Genomic DNA, 14466 nt, shown 5'->3' with positions numbered 1-14466 from the left:
ACAACAGCAACTGGCACCCTATAAATACCCAGGAGAGAAAGACAGTTAAATAGATCATAAGATTAATGCAGGACAATTCCTTATTCATGAAGCAGATACCACAGTCTCCCATCATGCATTTGATTTATTTATTCTAAGATGGTAAATATAATTTATTAAAAACAAACCACCACCATAGGAACCAATCATCATCTCGGTAAACATATACACAAAATGTGTACTGAATTTTCAACTTTTCTGTGTCTGTAAATGTCTCAGCTTATTCCATAAAGGCTGCTCTTTTGCAGCAAGCAGACTGGAAGTAAGAGACATCTGAATAAAAAGAAACATCTTTTCCTGTGGAGGGAGCATGGAAAACACTGGAACTTGAATCTTGTTGTTAGATAAATGTTTGTTATAATATAATTCAAACTTATCTGATTGCAAGCAATATCCAGAATTTTACACATTACTTTTCTTATTAATAATAATTGTTTAAAAGAAGAATTTACATGACAGGCTCCTGGATATTGGTTAAGACCCTTCAGGAAACAAACCATCTAGTTTGCTAACACAAAAAATTAATTGATACATCAAGGACACACCTATTTCCATCTAGTTTTATGTCAACTTCCATCAGACCACCCTATCCTTAAAGTATGTCTTCCAAACTCTCAATCCAATAACTTTTTCCCCTCTCTAACCAGCTTTTACAGTTCTGAAAAAGGGTCAAATGAATAGCAGCCAGCCAATTGGAGGTCAGAACCTTCCCTAAAACTTCTCCATTACTATCTCCATTTTAGGTTTTGACTCTTTTCTTTTCCGGTTGTTTTCTGTGGCCCCTGTAACCAAGGATTTCCTCTACGTTATCAATACAACATTACTTCACTGTCTTCTGACACAAGTAAATATATTATCTATGAGGAAAGGTTGGAATACTCATGGCCATACTCTTTTTACTCTCTATGATAAAGTGCGTTACTATTCCAGTTTCTCTTTTTGATACAAGTCTTAGGCCTTGGCTACACTTGCAAGTTAGAGCATATTAAATCAGTCCCGGGTGCCCTAACTCCTGAGGTGTCCACACTGGCAAGGCACTTGGAGAGCCTGGACTCTGCATCTGGAGTGCTCCTGGTAGTCCACCTCCATGAGAAGCATAGAGCTTTCTGTGTCCTGGCTGGAGCGCTAGGGTGTCAGTGTGGATGACGTGTTGCATTACTGCGCTGGGATTGGCCTCCGGAAACGTCCCATAATCCCCTGAACTGGCCACTCTGGTCATTGTTTGAACTGGGCTGCAGGCACGTGGATACCCTCTTTCAAAGCTCCGTTTCTGACAGCCTGCATGCTTATCTGCTCTGGGACACAAAGCAAACCATTACTGTGTAATGCTCCTGCTGCAGAGGCGTGTGTGTGTGTGTGCGCGTGGGGGCTGATGTTGGGTTTCCCCCTGCCACTGTCTGAACTTACAAGATAGTATGCTGACACACTCGACCCCCCATGCTTTGCAAACCCTTTCCAAAGCACACTGCAATCACTTGCACTCTGGGATAGCTACCACAATGCACTACTCTCTGTGGCATTGCAAGAGCTGCTAATGTGGACATGCTCCACAGTCACAAGGAACACAGTGTGAACAGACAGCAGCGCTTTCCCTGCTGCTGTCTCCAAGAGCTGGTTTAACTCCCGACACTCTACATCTGCGTGTAGCCATGCCCTAACTAATACTGAAACTATAACAAAAGGAGTTTTCTTTTAAGTGTTTATATTATAAAGCCTTTTGTTTAATTACGTGCCTTCAACTGGAGTTGTAGGGGCTCAGTAGTCTGATAATGGGATCCCAGATATCTAAAGCTGAGCAACCAAAAATGAAGAAGACCAAAATTAAAGGCCACTTCTGAAAATGTTAGCCCAAGTGATTTGTTCAAAGGCATATAGTAAAAGAGTAACAGACCCGGAAACAAAATAATTATTAATGTGTGGCTAAATGCAATATAATTAAATCCCAAGATACTGGAGTCTTCAATATACAGTACCTGAAACCCCACAGAAAGAAGGTGCAAGTTATTGTGTAAGCACTTTCTGTCCTAGCGCTAGACTGGTAGTGGCAGTCCTTATTTGATTAAATCTAATCATAAGTCACCTTGTGCCAGAAATGGTTAAAATCATAGAGGACAAAGCCATTATATATTCCCCTGGACATCTGAATTCCTCCTCCATCAAGCAATCTCATGTGGTAAGTACCTGTTAGTCATAAAAAGAACAACTTTATTTAAATTTAGAACATTATCATGTCCAGAAGATTATTCTCTTCAAAAGCAAGGGGCCCCAATCTGTCAAACACTTACACATGTGTTTAGCTTTAGTAAAGCTATCAGTGAATAGTCCCACCAAAGTCAAATTAAATACACGTTTAAGTGTTTGCAAGACTGGGGTCTAATTTTGGAATGGATGTAAAATGCAGCCTTGAGGGACATCCAAGGGCTGTATTAGTTGTCATCAGCATTTCAATAAGCAAAATCAACCTTTATGGCTCCTCTCCCTTTCTACATTCCTACCATCCCTCCACTTGAGTTTCCAAATTGGATATCTTGCAAGGGAGGATGAAATGACATTCTTATAGATTTTTGAGTTGGGGAGATGCTCTTTCCTGGGGAAAAATTTTGAAAATACATTTTCAACATATGCTAATGGAGCATTATGGTTTACATGGTTAAAATAAATTTTCAAATGCAAAAGTTAAGGCTTATCCTACATTAAATTGTTCACGTATTACATGTGTTATTTTTTATTTATATAGAAGTATCACCTACGGATCCCAGTCAGGATCAGGGTCCCCTATGTTTATTGGCCTTAATCCTGAGAGCACGTATTTGACTTTACTCACTGTCAAGTTAATGGGTCTATTCACCAGTGTATGGATTTGCAGGATTGGGGGGTCATATAAAAAGACAGTTCTTTGGAACAGGGATTATTGTGGCCTCAGTCCTGCAATGATCTCCACGCAGGCAGGACCTTGTGGCCACACACAGTTGCACTGGCTTCAGTGTAGCTCTGTGCACATTCAAAAATCTGCCTCATTAGATCTCATTGTGACACCAGAGTCGAAGTTACTGGTCCAGCAAAGAATTACACATGGACTTAATTTTTTGGCTATGAACCTGTAGAGAATTACAGATGCTTAACTTTATGCACAGAAGAAAAATTGAGATAAGAGACAATTAATGGGTTTAACAAACTGTAAGCAGTGGTGAAAGAAGGAAGGATGAGATGGGTGGTAACATAATTTCTGATGAAACTGGACAGTAGCTTTATTTGTTGTTTATTTTTTAACCTCTGCTTATTTCCACTTTTTTACCTGCTTATGTTTTCATTAACTCTGTGGAATTCCCGCTATTTAATTTTTTTTACTATCACCTATTTCAAAAAATTGCTACTGCCTATTTCTATTTAATTATTTTTATTTCCCTCTTTTTATTAACTTCATTTTAAATAACTGTTTATAACTATCAGAAAAGATACAAAACAGTTGAATCAAAACAACACAAACAGTTCCCTGGGGACCCCCAATTTCACAAAGTGCCATTGCCCCATAGTCAGTAAAGACATTTTTTTCTTCTTCATTATTTTAAATAAAAAGAGTTAGTGATATCTCATGGGCTTCTGAGGCTCTGAAGATTTTGCCCCTAGCAGCTGCTCTTCCTCCCAAGCTGGGCTCTCTGCCTCCTGGGGTGAGTGAAGGCCAATCACTGCTGCTCCTCAAGCCTGGGAAAATTCTGGCTCCATACGGCTGTGCTGGGAGAGGGCACTTGGGTCTCCCCACCCCGACATCAGTTTCCCTCCCATCCACTCTCTGGGAAGAGGCAGGCAGAGCCAGCTTGGATATCCAACTGCCTACTTCAGTTCTCAGCTGGGCTTCTCTGTCAAAGCAGCACAAAGGGGCCAGGGCAGAGCAAAGAAGTTGGTCCCCCTTACAGAGTCTCAGTAAACTCTGTACTTTATAGAAACTCACCAAAAAAGAATAAAGAAAGGAGGAACAGCACCAGTGAAATAATCTTTCGAGCCCAAATCTTCCTGGAGAACAGTAAGGAGAAAGAAAGCATAAAGTTAGTAGCATCCACACATTTCATGTACATATTCTGTATTAGCAAAAAGTTTATTTAGGATTTCTTGAAGCCCATATTGTTGGCTTCATCATGGGCTTGATCCTGCACCTATTGAAATTAATGGTGAAGCTTCTTTTAACTTCTGCAGTGGAGATTCAGGCACTATATCAAAAACTGAAGAGACATTAAAATTAGTGATTGGTCTTGTGACCCCTGATCCCAGAATTGGTTTCAGCAAGAGCCTGGATTGACACCAATGTAAATCACTCTCTTAATTCTTTGTCAGGTTTGGGAGTGTGATTAATACCAATCTGTCTCTCCTGCCCACCTGCATTTATCTATTTCCCCACCCATCCTTGAGAAAAAGATTCTTGTTCATTTTTACCTTGCAAAAGCGCCACAGATTCTCAACACAAAGTGCCACAGAACTGTTATGCATAGCCCCAGCAAGTGGAAGACAAGCCTGATACCTTCTGGAAAACATGCAACAAGCATACAGTTAAATGAGCTCAGATGTAGTTAAAAATGCAGTTCTACTCTCAAAAGTCGCTGCAAAATAGGCATAATGGGGTTCATGTTTGTCTCTCAGGCTATGTCTTCACTGCAAAAAAGGTGTGTTTTTAACTTGGGTTAGCATAGCGGTGAAGACATGGCAACTCATCTTTTAATTTGGATTATCACCTTATTTTAAAGTACATGGAGGGCCTGGATTTGACCTGGAGCTGTTTGTTAACCCTGTATTTTCACTGCTCTTTTAACCCAAGTTTAAAAACACACTTTTTCTTTTTTCCAATAAAGACATATGCTCAGTTGTTCTAGATCACATTTTCTCAGTTTATAAAATAAAGAGATGTTGCTGTGTTCCCTATCACCATCTCTGCAAAACGTCCAGCTGGTTTCTTTCTGGCTCAAGCATCCTTACCACTAAGGTCTTCTCTTCAATGCAACAGTTAACTCCACTTGAACTAACCTAATCTCAATGAACCTTAACTCTAGATCCATTATGGAGCTTCCACAATGATCTTTTTATTTTTTTGTCTCCAACATTATAAGGCCAGTCCTTCAAGGTGCACAGTGAATGAGAGAAGGGGTTCTGTGGAGCTCTAGCTTTGGTCTCTGCCAATATTATATATAAATAACTGCCATAGACTGTTTGTCTGATTAGTACATAATACTATAAGATGCTTCCTGTGCATTTAGGGTTGTAGAAAAAATTACATGGTATTACATGGAATTATTTGTGAAATAGCACATGAATATGTAATTAAAGGCTGTATTGTCATGCATAGATATAAGGAAATAAAATTAATGTGGCACACACAACCTCAACTTCCTGACTTTTGACTGCTTAGCCATGCAACCTTAACAGGGTCCTAATTCAGTTCTGCTTTAATATATTTCCCCCCACCTTATAGGATGTGTCTATCAACAACATCTCTTTAGGTGCGTAAACAATCAAAAATGTAAAAACACATACAACAGAACAACTTATAAAACAGAAATGTTGTAAGTGCACAACATACAACTAGACAGTTTACAATCACTAATCACTTGAACTTACTCTTGGGTGGGCGTTGAAGCTGCCTATCTTCCTGCCTGAGACTAATAGGGGTCTGGCTTTCAGTACTACTGGGTGTGGGTCCTTGTCTTTGAGATAGCCTAGAAAATAGAAAAGGGCTTTAGAAATCCAAGAGTTGTATGAGTGGCCAGATGCAGGCAAAACAACAGAGGAAAACAACCTCTAGAACTTAGGTACAAGTATTTGCACCCACAGTTGCACTCATTTAGATGCCTAGCCACCCATATCTGACTGACAATTAGTTATCCAAATGGGTACAATTAACTATACATGTAAACACTGGGAGGCAAAATTTTAAGCCTTGATTTAATTACCATTTCACAGACCAGGAAACAGAATTCTTTACCCTGTGTTCTCTAGCTTATCTACCTAACAGCCAATTCAACTAATTGGACTATCACTCGGCTCTGGAATTTGGCAATAATGAACAAAAATAATTAAGAAACTACCTTAGTTTTATATATCTTTTTTAAAATTCCATTAAAAATCCTATACTAAAAAACCTTTAAAGTCACATAAAAACTTTAAAAGCCAGGAAATGCCAGCACTTAAGTTGCACATGCAACTTGCCTGACTTTGGAGTGTTTAACTGTGCAACCATAATGTTTTCAACTTATTTTCTATTTATGGAATATATTTAGGCAATTAACAAACAATATTAGATAAAGAATGGAGTACAATCTGTAGTGAATACTATTTGCTATGACTGTAGGAGTTCAACCTGCAATAAACACACTTAACCATACCTGCAATTTTTAATTGACACACTGCATGTTTTAAAACTAAGCCTTTCTGTATCCCTCAGGGATGAAGAAGAGGCAGCAATGACCAGCGCATATGTTACCCTTACTAATATCCAGCATTTTCTATAAAACACTGCAGTTGCAGTACTGTGGGAGATTAAGAAGGCTTCACATTGCAGAAATGTAGTTCTTCAGTGAAACTCCTGGTCAAATTAATTGAATGTTCAAAGGAGAAAGATAAGATGAGATAAGGCGTTTTTTATCAGCATGAGTAGTGACAGTACACACATTCAGAGATTTGGAGACAGTATTTTATAATATGGTCCAAAAATATTTAGCAGTCTAATAAACTTTGTCATCTACAACATGCTTAAAATTTTAAGTAGAGATGTGATGAATCTCAAAATGAAATCTGCTGGTACACAAATCTGGCCATTTTGCTGGATTCAAATTTATACAAATCTGCTTCTGAAATTTGACACAAATACTGTGTCATGTCCTGTACTCATTTCATCAGATTCCCAGCTTCTGCCATCCATCTTGTCCCAGCACTTCTTCCGAGTCTCCCACCTGCTCTCTCCCACTGGTCCTGCTTTCAACTGTCCTGACCCTGTACTCTTATCTTTCATCAGTTCTCTTCTACTGCAACATCTTCCCTCCAGCCCAGCTCTGAGCCCAGTGTCCCATCCATTCCCTCTTAATGTCACCTGTCTCTTGCCACCGAAACACTGTAGCCTGCCCCCCACATGCTGCTTGGTATAGAGGATTGCTGCCTGTAACCCTGACCAGATGGCTCTTATGGATCCCCACAGTTTTTAGAATCAAGTATTTTTGTTTTATAAGAAAGACCAAGGATTTGATATTCAAAGAATTTCAAAAATTTCATGTTACCCATTCTTATTATCAAGAGCAAGCATTGTAAAGACCATTGTGTACTGTACAGTATCTTCACAGTTTTCTCTGTTTCTACGATCCAGAGCCTCTTATGAACAGCAAGCTTATTCTAAGTTTGCTAGACTGCTCTAGCTTTATTGGTATGTATTTCAGTTCAGTGGTTAATTGCAGGGAGGATTTTGATTTATGGGCTTTTTTTGGGAAGAGCAATGTTTTGAGGAGGGACTTTAATGAGCAGCCATGCAGTCTGGGTTATAAGAACATAAGAATAGCGATACTGGGTCAGACCAATAGTCCATCAATCCCAGTATCCTTTCTTCTGACAGTGGCCAATGCCAAGTGCTTCAGAGGGAATAAACAGAACAGGGCAAATATTGAGTGACCTGTTGTCCACTTCCAGCTTCTGGCAATCAGAAGCTTGGAACACTCAGAGCATGGGGTTGCATCCCTGACCATCTTGGCTAATAGCCACTGATGGACCTACCCTCCATGAACATATCTAGTTCTTTTTTGAACCCCCGTTACAGCTTTGGCCTTCACAGCATCCTCTGGCAACAAGTTCCACAGGCTGACTGTGCGTTGTGTGAAGAAATACTTCCTTCTGTTTGTTTTTAACGTGCTCTCTATTAATTTCATTGGGTGACCCCTACTTCTTGTGTTATGTGAAGGAGTAAATGACACTTCCACATTCACTTTCTCCACACAAGTCGCAATTTTATAGACCTCTATCATATCCCCTCTTAGTTGTCTCTTTTCCAAGTTGAAAGTCCCAGTCTTTTTAATGTCTCCTCATACGAAAACTGTCCCATGCCCTAATAATTTGTGTTGCCATTCTCCATACCTTTCCCAATTCTAATATATCTTTTTTTGAGATGGGATGACTAGAACTGCACAGATTATTCAAGGTGTGGGCATACAATTGATATATATAAGTGGTATTATGATATTTTCCGTCTTATTATCTATCCCTTTCCTAATGGTTCCTAATATTCTGTTAGTTTTTTGACTGCCTCTGCACATTGAGCAGATGTTTTCAGAGAATTATCCACAATGACTCCAAAATCTCTTTCATGAGTGATAACAGTTAATTTAGACCCCATAATTTTGTATGTATAGTTGGGATTATGTTTTCCAGAGTGGATTACTTTATATTTATCAGCATTGAATTTCATCTGCCCTTTTGTTGCCCAGTTTTGTGAGATACCTTTGTAACTCTTCACAGATTGCTTTGGACTTAACTATCTTGAAAAAATTTGTATCATCTGCAAACTTTGTCACCTCACTGTTTACCCCTTTTTCCAGAACAGTTATGAATATGCTGAACAGCACTGGTCCAGGTACAGATCCCTGGAGGGTACCAGTATTTACCTAGCAGATAGGATGCTCTAGGCAGATAGGTCACCATGTATGAAGGACAAGAGATGGGAATGAGAAAAGAATGTGAGGAGGGCAATAAATGGTGTGACTTGGACAGACTGAAGGGTGGAGTGAGAGCGCTGAATGGTAGTTGAGAATAAGAATAGGTATAGGGAAAGTTTTCAGGGCCTTTCAGGAGAGAATACGTTTTTCAAGTTAAATGTGGGCAATCAAGAGAAAGCTAGTGAAGGGACTGAAAAAGGGCCTGACATGGTCAGAGATGCAGGAAAAGCAAACGATTTGGTTAGATGAAAAATGGGTACTTGGCCTACTGTCTCAAACAGTAAAAGATTCCAAGACAAAGTTTTGCTTTCTTTTGTTCATATTTTCCCTCACAAATTCACGATTTGGCCAGATAGAAATCCTTTTAAAATGGCAATATTTGCATACAAATCACATATGAATGGAATATTTGTCACATCCCTAATTAAATAAAGGACATTACTTCATAAAAGAGAACTTGATTAAGAATCAACTTGATTTCTGCCAAATGGAGCATCTTGAAATAACGGAAGCAAAACACACTACTGACAGAGGAAGCATGGCTATCCTCCAAACCACAATTTACATAAATGACAGTAACACTAAGTTACTCAATAACTTAGATGTTACTAAATAGTTAATCTACAGGCTTCAAAACAGAATGGCTTTATTTAATATCTGTAAATTATTAGATTATATTACTGAGCAGCGCAAATGTTTATGACTTTATATATCATATTACATAACTACCACCTCCCTTGCCCATTTGAAACAAAATCAAATCCTATTTAGGTCCCAGGACAAATTGAAATCAATGGAACAATTGCCACTGACTTCAATGAGCACTTGATTGGGCCCTGAGAATATGCCATTGTTTTATTTTTCTCTTTTCTCTTCTTCTTAAATGGATGAAGGAGTGGTAAGTGTATTTGGGAGCATAAGAACTTTAAAAAAGATTTTATAATTATTTGTATAACTTGTATACATATGACAAAAGTTAACAGAGACTGAATATTTTAAAAGAAAAGTATCCATATACATACCAGTTTAGATCTTGGCTTTGATTTTCTGTGTCTGAGCTGTCACTGTTGGTGCCATGGCTTGTTTCATCCTGAGGTAGATAGGTGCTTCCTGAAGACTTTGGAATTCTGTACATGTTTTTATTTGCTTTGCACTCACCACTGAAAGAATAGGAGCATGCAAATGAGGTGAAATAAGGTATTAATTATATTATTATTATTATTATTTATGACCCACAATTTTAATCATGAATTTAAAATAAGGTAATATCTAGTAATTATAAATCTTCTTTGAAAGGAAAGCTGTCCTTGTACTGCACTTGCCTTCAGGATAGAGTGAATAACATCATAATAAGAGGAGTCAACCTAGAATGTCCTTTGCCCTACTCAGTGCTGTTAAATATGTCACAGGCTGTTCTTGGTGATATCATAATGAACAAGCCAAGCATAAGGTCCCTGAGCTCAGCCTGGAAAGATGGGACATATGTTCAACATTCTTATTTCAAGAGACTCAACAAGTGAAAAAATATCATGGAGCTGAATCCTCCAACATTGTCTCCTGTGAAAGGCTGAACTCCTTTTATTCCCACTGGCATTTAGATTTTAGGACCAGAAGAAACCATTATTACCATCTCTGATACATATATCAAGAGGACTTCCCTGAATTCATTAATGAGCATTAAGGGCAGGAGCTCCCAAACTGAGGCCCATACATTTCTTACAATCTGTCAAGAGCAGGCAGATTACAGTCTCTTGTCTCCACTAGTTGTTTCTATAGGTACCCAGGTCCTTCATTGCAAACAAGAGTTTGCATGTCTGCAAAAGGAGAAAGTAGCCTGGCTGCCTCCAGTTGTAGTTGCTGCTATACAGGAAGAGAGGAAACAGGAGCCACCTTCAGAGACCGTCGGAATCATCAGAAAAGTCAAAAATATTTTCCTGTTACTTTTCTAGGTGAGCATTTGCTACGGTTGCCAGAGGGGTGCTGTGCAATCAGAAAGGAGATGGAAGATGGTCTGGGCAATCAGTTACAGAGGGAATAACGGGAGCAGACCCCAAGAAAATGTGAAAGCCCCTGACTCAGGCCCCCAGCTCTGTCAGGCATGTCAATCCTGAGCGCTGGGCAGCGCCGCACCTCCTGGACCAAAGGGTTGAGTGTCATTTGCACCCACAAGGGGGAAAGGTCCAGCGTGGCGGGGGTCCTGCCGCGGGGCGGGTGCCCGCCACTCACTCACCCGCCCCTTCGCGCGCGCGGCGCTTGTAGCGGCTCGCGGGCCCGCCCGCGTCCCTTCCCTCTGGCCCCTGGAGTCCCGCCTCCGCCACGCGTGGCCCTGAAAGAGTCCCCGTTGCCGTGGAAACGGGGATTGTTGTGGTTGTCGCGGAAGGCGGCGTGGTGCTGGGTCGGTTCCTTCCAGCGCGCGCGTGAGCCGGGTTCCAAGGGGACGTGCCCGCTCCCTCCCCCAGCCCCCCCCCCCCCGCACTCCCGGTAAGGGACCCCGAAAGCGGGGGGAGGGGAGGCGTGTCTGTCAAGGGGTAGGGGTATCTGAGGGGGTGGGGGTGTCTGTCTGTCTGTCGGGGGTGGCGTGTCTGTGGGTACCAGGTTGGGCGCGGGTGGTGGGGAGGGTGGGGTGGGGGGGTCAAGCTGAGCCCTTTCCCTTGCTGGGGGCGGGGGCTTCCAGGCCACGTCCCACCATGCCCACGTGCTGCTTCAGTTCGGGGGACCCCGCCTGGTGCTGATCATGGCCAGGCTGTTGTAGGGCACCAGGAGTAAAAGGAGCTCCGGGGTGGGGGTGGGGTTATTCACCATCTGGTTAAACAGGGGCAAATACAAGGGGATTTGGAGGGGCTCTAACCCCTCAAAAAGAACAACAAATCAGGAACCACTGAGCCTGGAACAGAAGTTTGTTTATCTCACTTAATTAAAAGTGGACAGACTTAATTTTGGTACAAAGCTACTAATTGAAGCGATATCCAACAGCTGCTGTTTTATTATTTTTTAACTTTAGCCCTGCCTCAATAAAAAAAAAAAAAAGTTGTCTACACTCCTGTTCAGTGATAACTATTTTTTTTTTTTTTGCTATTTTTTCCTTTTTTGTCCCCTCCTTCATGTAGGCTTGAGGAATGAGGAATATGAGTAAAGAGCCCTCTGGACCCCCCAACCGATACGCTTCTTGTGGCAAGTATACTGTTTGCTCTCTGTATGTAAATGTACATTTTGACATGTCTCAGGTGTGAAAAATGAAATGAAGCCTTTGCTTCCTAAGAAGGAAGCCTTCACATATACTACCTACTATATCAGCATTTTATGCTGCAGGGAACATGCACAATACCATAATGCTTGATATATTTTGGAGGGAAGGATGAGGCTGATAGTGGAATTTCCTTTGCGTTCTTTCTGTCTTGGTCACACAAGATATTCAAGACAGGAATCTGAGATGCTCTTCAACCCCACCAATGTGAGGAAACCACCATTTCCCATTTTGGCCTTCTTCTGTTTTCCTTGTTTGGAACACCCCCCTCTCTTGCTTCAAGGCAGAAGCTAATGCCACACTATAATCCAGCTAGTTAGATGCACTTTACTAAGTGACTTTATCTGCCCCTAGGCATCATAACATCATATCCAGGACATGCCTGAGTACTGGCCTAAAGACCCAAGGTTGTTCCTAAACTTGAGTTTTGCATACTGTAGTACCCAGCAACAGCCAGCACTTTTCATGAAAACTAGTCAACTCAGATTTAAAAATAATTTTTTCTTATAAATAGCATTGTGAAAGAAGGAAGTAAACTTATTTTGATTAAAAAGAAAAGGAGTACTTGTGGCACCTTAGAGACTAACCAATTTAGTAGAGCATAAGCTTTCGTGAGCTACAGCTCACTTCCTCAGATGCATATCGTGGAAACTGCAGCAGGCTTTATATATACACAGAGAATATTCATAAACCAGTCGGAGAACACCTCAATCTCCCTGGTCACGCAACCACAGACACGAAGGTCGCCATCCCAAAACAAAAAAACTTCAAATCCAGACTCCAGCGAGAGTGGAGTGGACTCGCTGGAGTCTGGATTTGAAGTTTTTTTGTTTTGGGATGGCGACCTTCGTGTCTGTGGTTGCGTGACCAGGGAGATTGAGGTGTTCTCCGACTGGTTTATGAATATTCTCTGTGTATATATAAAGCCTGCTGCAGTTTCCACGATATGCATCTGAGGAAGTGAGCTGTAGCTCACGAAAGCTTATGCTCTACTAAATTGGTTAGTCTCTAAGGTGCCACAAGTACTCCTTTTCTTTTTGCGAATACAGACTAACACGGCTGTTACTCTGAAACTGTTATTTTGATTAAGTTAACTAAATTTTTTTAATGTAGTAGTTTGTGTGAAATTTATAGTGATGGCATGTTATTTCTCGTGTAAATCAGTAATTTGTGTTTTCTGAGTTCTAGTTTATTAACAGAGTTTTAAGGATTTATGGGTGATTCCAAGGTACATAATGGGGTTATGCCCACCCACCCCCGTATGTCTTCTTGAAATTCTTCCTACAGATCTGAGCATGATTTTTATTTGCTGCTTCTGACTGAACCCTTTACTCTTTCCATACCAAGAGTTATTTTGTTGCTTTCTAAATCATGCAGATGTTCTGCTTCCTCAATGCTGCCTGAGAGAAACTCAACTGAGATAAAACCAGCTTTAAAATTTCACACTTTGTTTTATAAATCAGAACATAGGGTAGCCTGTTCAGTTGGGGTCACAGGTCCTTTTTACAGGAGGTTCCCAGAAGGTCTCAAACTGTTTCTGTTGCTAATGGGTAGGCCAGTGGCATTTTCCATTATAAACTAATTTTAAAGAGTTTGTAATTCAACTGTGAAAACTCTCACTGGGCTTAAAGTATTAAATACAAACACAACAAATAGGTTTGAATAAGGTAGGGTTCCAAGTTGGTAGTTATCCAGCAAGTTAACTAGGATGAAAAGGTTCCTGATGGATGAAAACATCCCATTCCAGGTGGACCAATGAGTAAGTGTGGTGGAAAAAACCCCGCAAACAATCTAATGCTTCTTGCCTCTGCTACTAAGGAAAGCTCTTTTGTTTTTTAATTATCATGTATACACTTTTTCCATTGCCATTACATGGAATATATTAACTGATTTCAATGGAATATCTGTTTATAGAGAACCTGTTAACTTAAAAACCACAGTTCTCTCTGAAAATGTTTTACCTACACTTGCTTGCTATAAGTAACACCTCAGATTGTTATAATTTAAGGTGAGTAAATAAAAATCTTCTCTTTTGTTCTGTATATTTACTTTGTGCTTTGATAGCGCAATGATGTGTATTCCATTTAACCATTTTTCCCACATAGTCAGCCGTCCATTTCCTTTATTTGTGTGGTCTTTCCTACAATAATCGGAGTGGAAATATTTGAAAAAAACAAAGGGAAAATGTGAGTGTAAAACTACAAAATTTGGGAGTCAGATTCAAGGGCAGATGTAGTACATCAAGCTAGTCCGAGCTAACTTTTTGAAACTGACTTGAGTTAAGGTTGTCTTTTAAAATAGCATGTCAGCAGTATGCAGAGGTGTCCAGCAAATGACTTAACCTGACTGGTTCTAGTGCACTGAAATATTGCTCAGCCATGCAATGTTTGGAACTCATCTTAAATTAGAAGAAATTAGGTACGTTGTGAAAGCGGCTTACTCTCTAGGGCTCTGTTTAATTTAATCATTATATTTCTTCAGATTATATTTCAGTAGTTAAACAAG

At 40.3% G+C, this 14466-nt stretch overlaps 2 protein-coding genes across 5 annotated transcripts in view; one reads left to right on the top strand and one right to left on the bottom strand.

The window, feature by feature from the left end:
- Positions 1–969: 969 nt before the first annotated feature.
- Positions 970–11183, bottom strand: LOC311516590 (uncharacterized protein). The gene is made up of 7 exons (XM_084620814.1): positions 10948–11183; positions 9740–9877; positions 5644–5741; positions 4468–4555; positions 3989–4050; positions 2120–2220; positions 970–1329 (listed from the first exon to the last, which is right to left on the bottom strand). Exons 2-7 carry the CDS (start codon positions 9850–9852, stop codon positions 1255–1257), a joined length of 537 nt encoding a protein of 178 aa, XP_084476940.1. The 5' UTR covers positions 9853–9877; positions 10948–11183; the 3' UTR covers positions 970–1254.
- LOC311516588 (uncharacterized protein C7orf57) overlaps positions 10472–14466 on the top strand; it is a 27691-nt gene continuing 23696 nt past the window's right edge. For 2 of the 4 annotated variants that reach the window (XM_084620812.1, XM_084620811.1), the window contains exons 1-2: positions 10482–10666; positions 11825–11888. In XM_084620812.1, coding sequence (XP_084476938.1) covers positions 11834–11888 — 55 coding nt within the window. In that variant the 5' untranslated portion in view covers positions 10482–10666; positions 11825–11833. Of the gene's footprint in view, positions 10667–11060; positions 11199–11824; positions 11889–14466 lie in introns of those variants that run through there. The other 2 variants (XM_084620809.1, XM_084620810.1) reach the window with 2 other exon arrangements.

The sequence above is a fragment of the Lepidochelys olivacea genome (assembly GCF_965140295.1).
Source record: "Lepidochelys olivacea isolate rLepOli2 genome assembly, chromosome: 2".
Taxonomy (NCBI): Eukaryota; Metazoa; Chordata; order Testudines; family Cheloniidae; genus Lepidochelys; species Lepidochelys olivacea.
Note: the sequence above shows the minus strand (reverse complement) of the source record. Positions and strands in the feature narration are given on the sequence as shown.

Coding starts and splice junctions, on each gene's coding strand:
- LOC311516590 (XM_084620814.1), bottom strand. CDS start 9,852: ATGTACAGAATTCCAAAGTCTTCAGGAAGCACCTATCTACCTCAGGAT. Junction 5,742..9,739: donor CAAAGCCAAGATCTAAACTG/GTATGTATATGG, acceptor TCTATTTTCTAG/GCTATCTCAAAGACAAGGAC. Junction 1,330..2,119: donor TTAACCATTTCTGGCACAAG/GTGACTTATGAT, acceptor GTCCCAGAGCAG/ATAAGCATGCAGGCTGTCAG.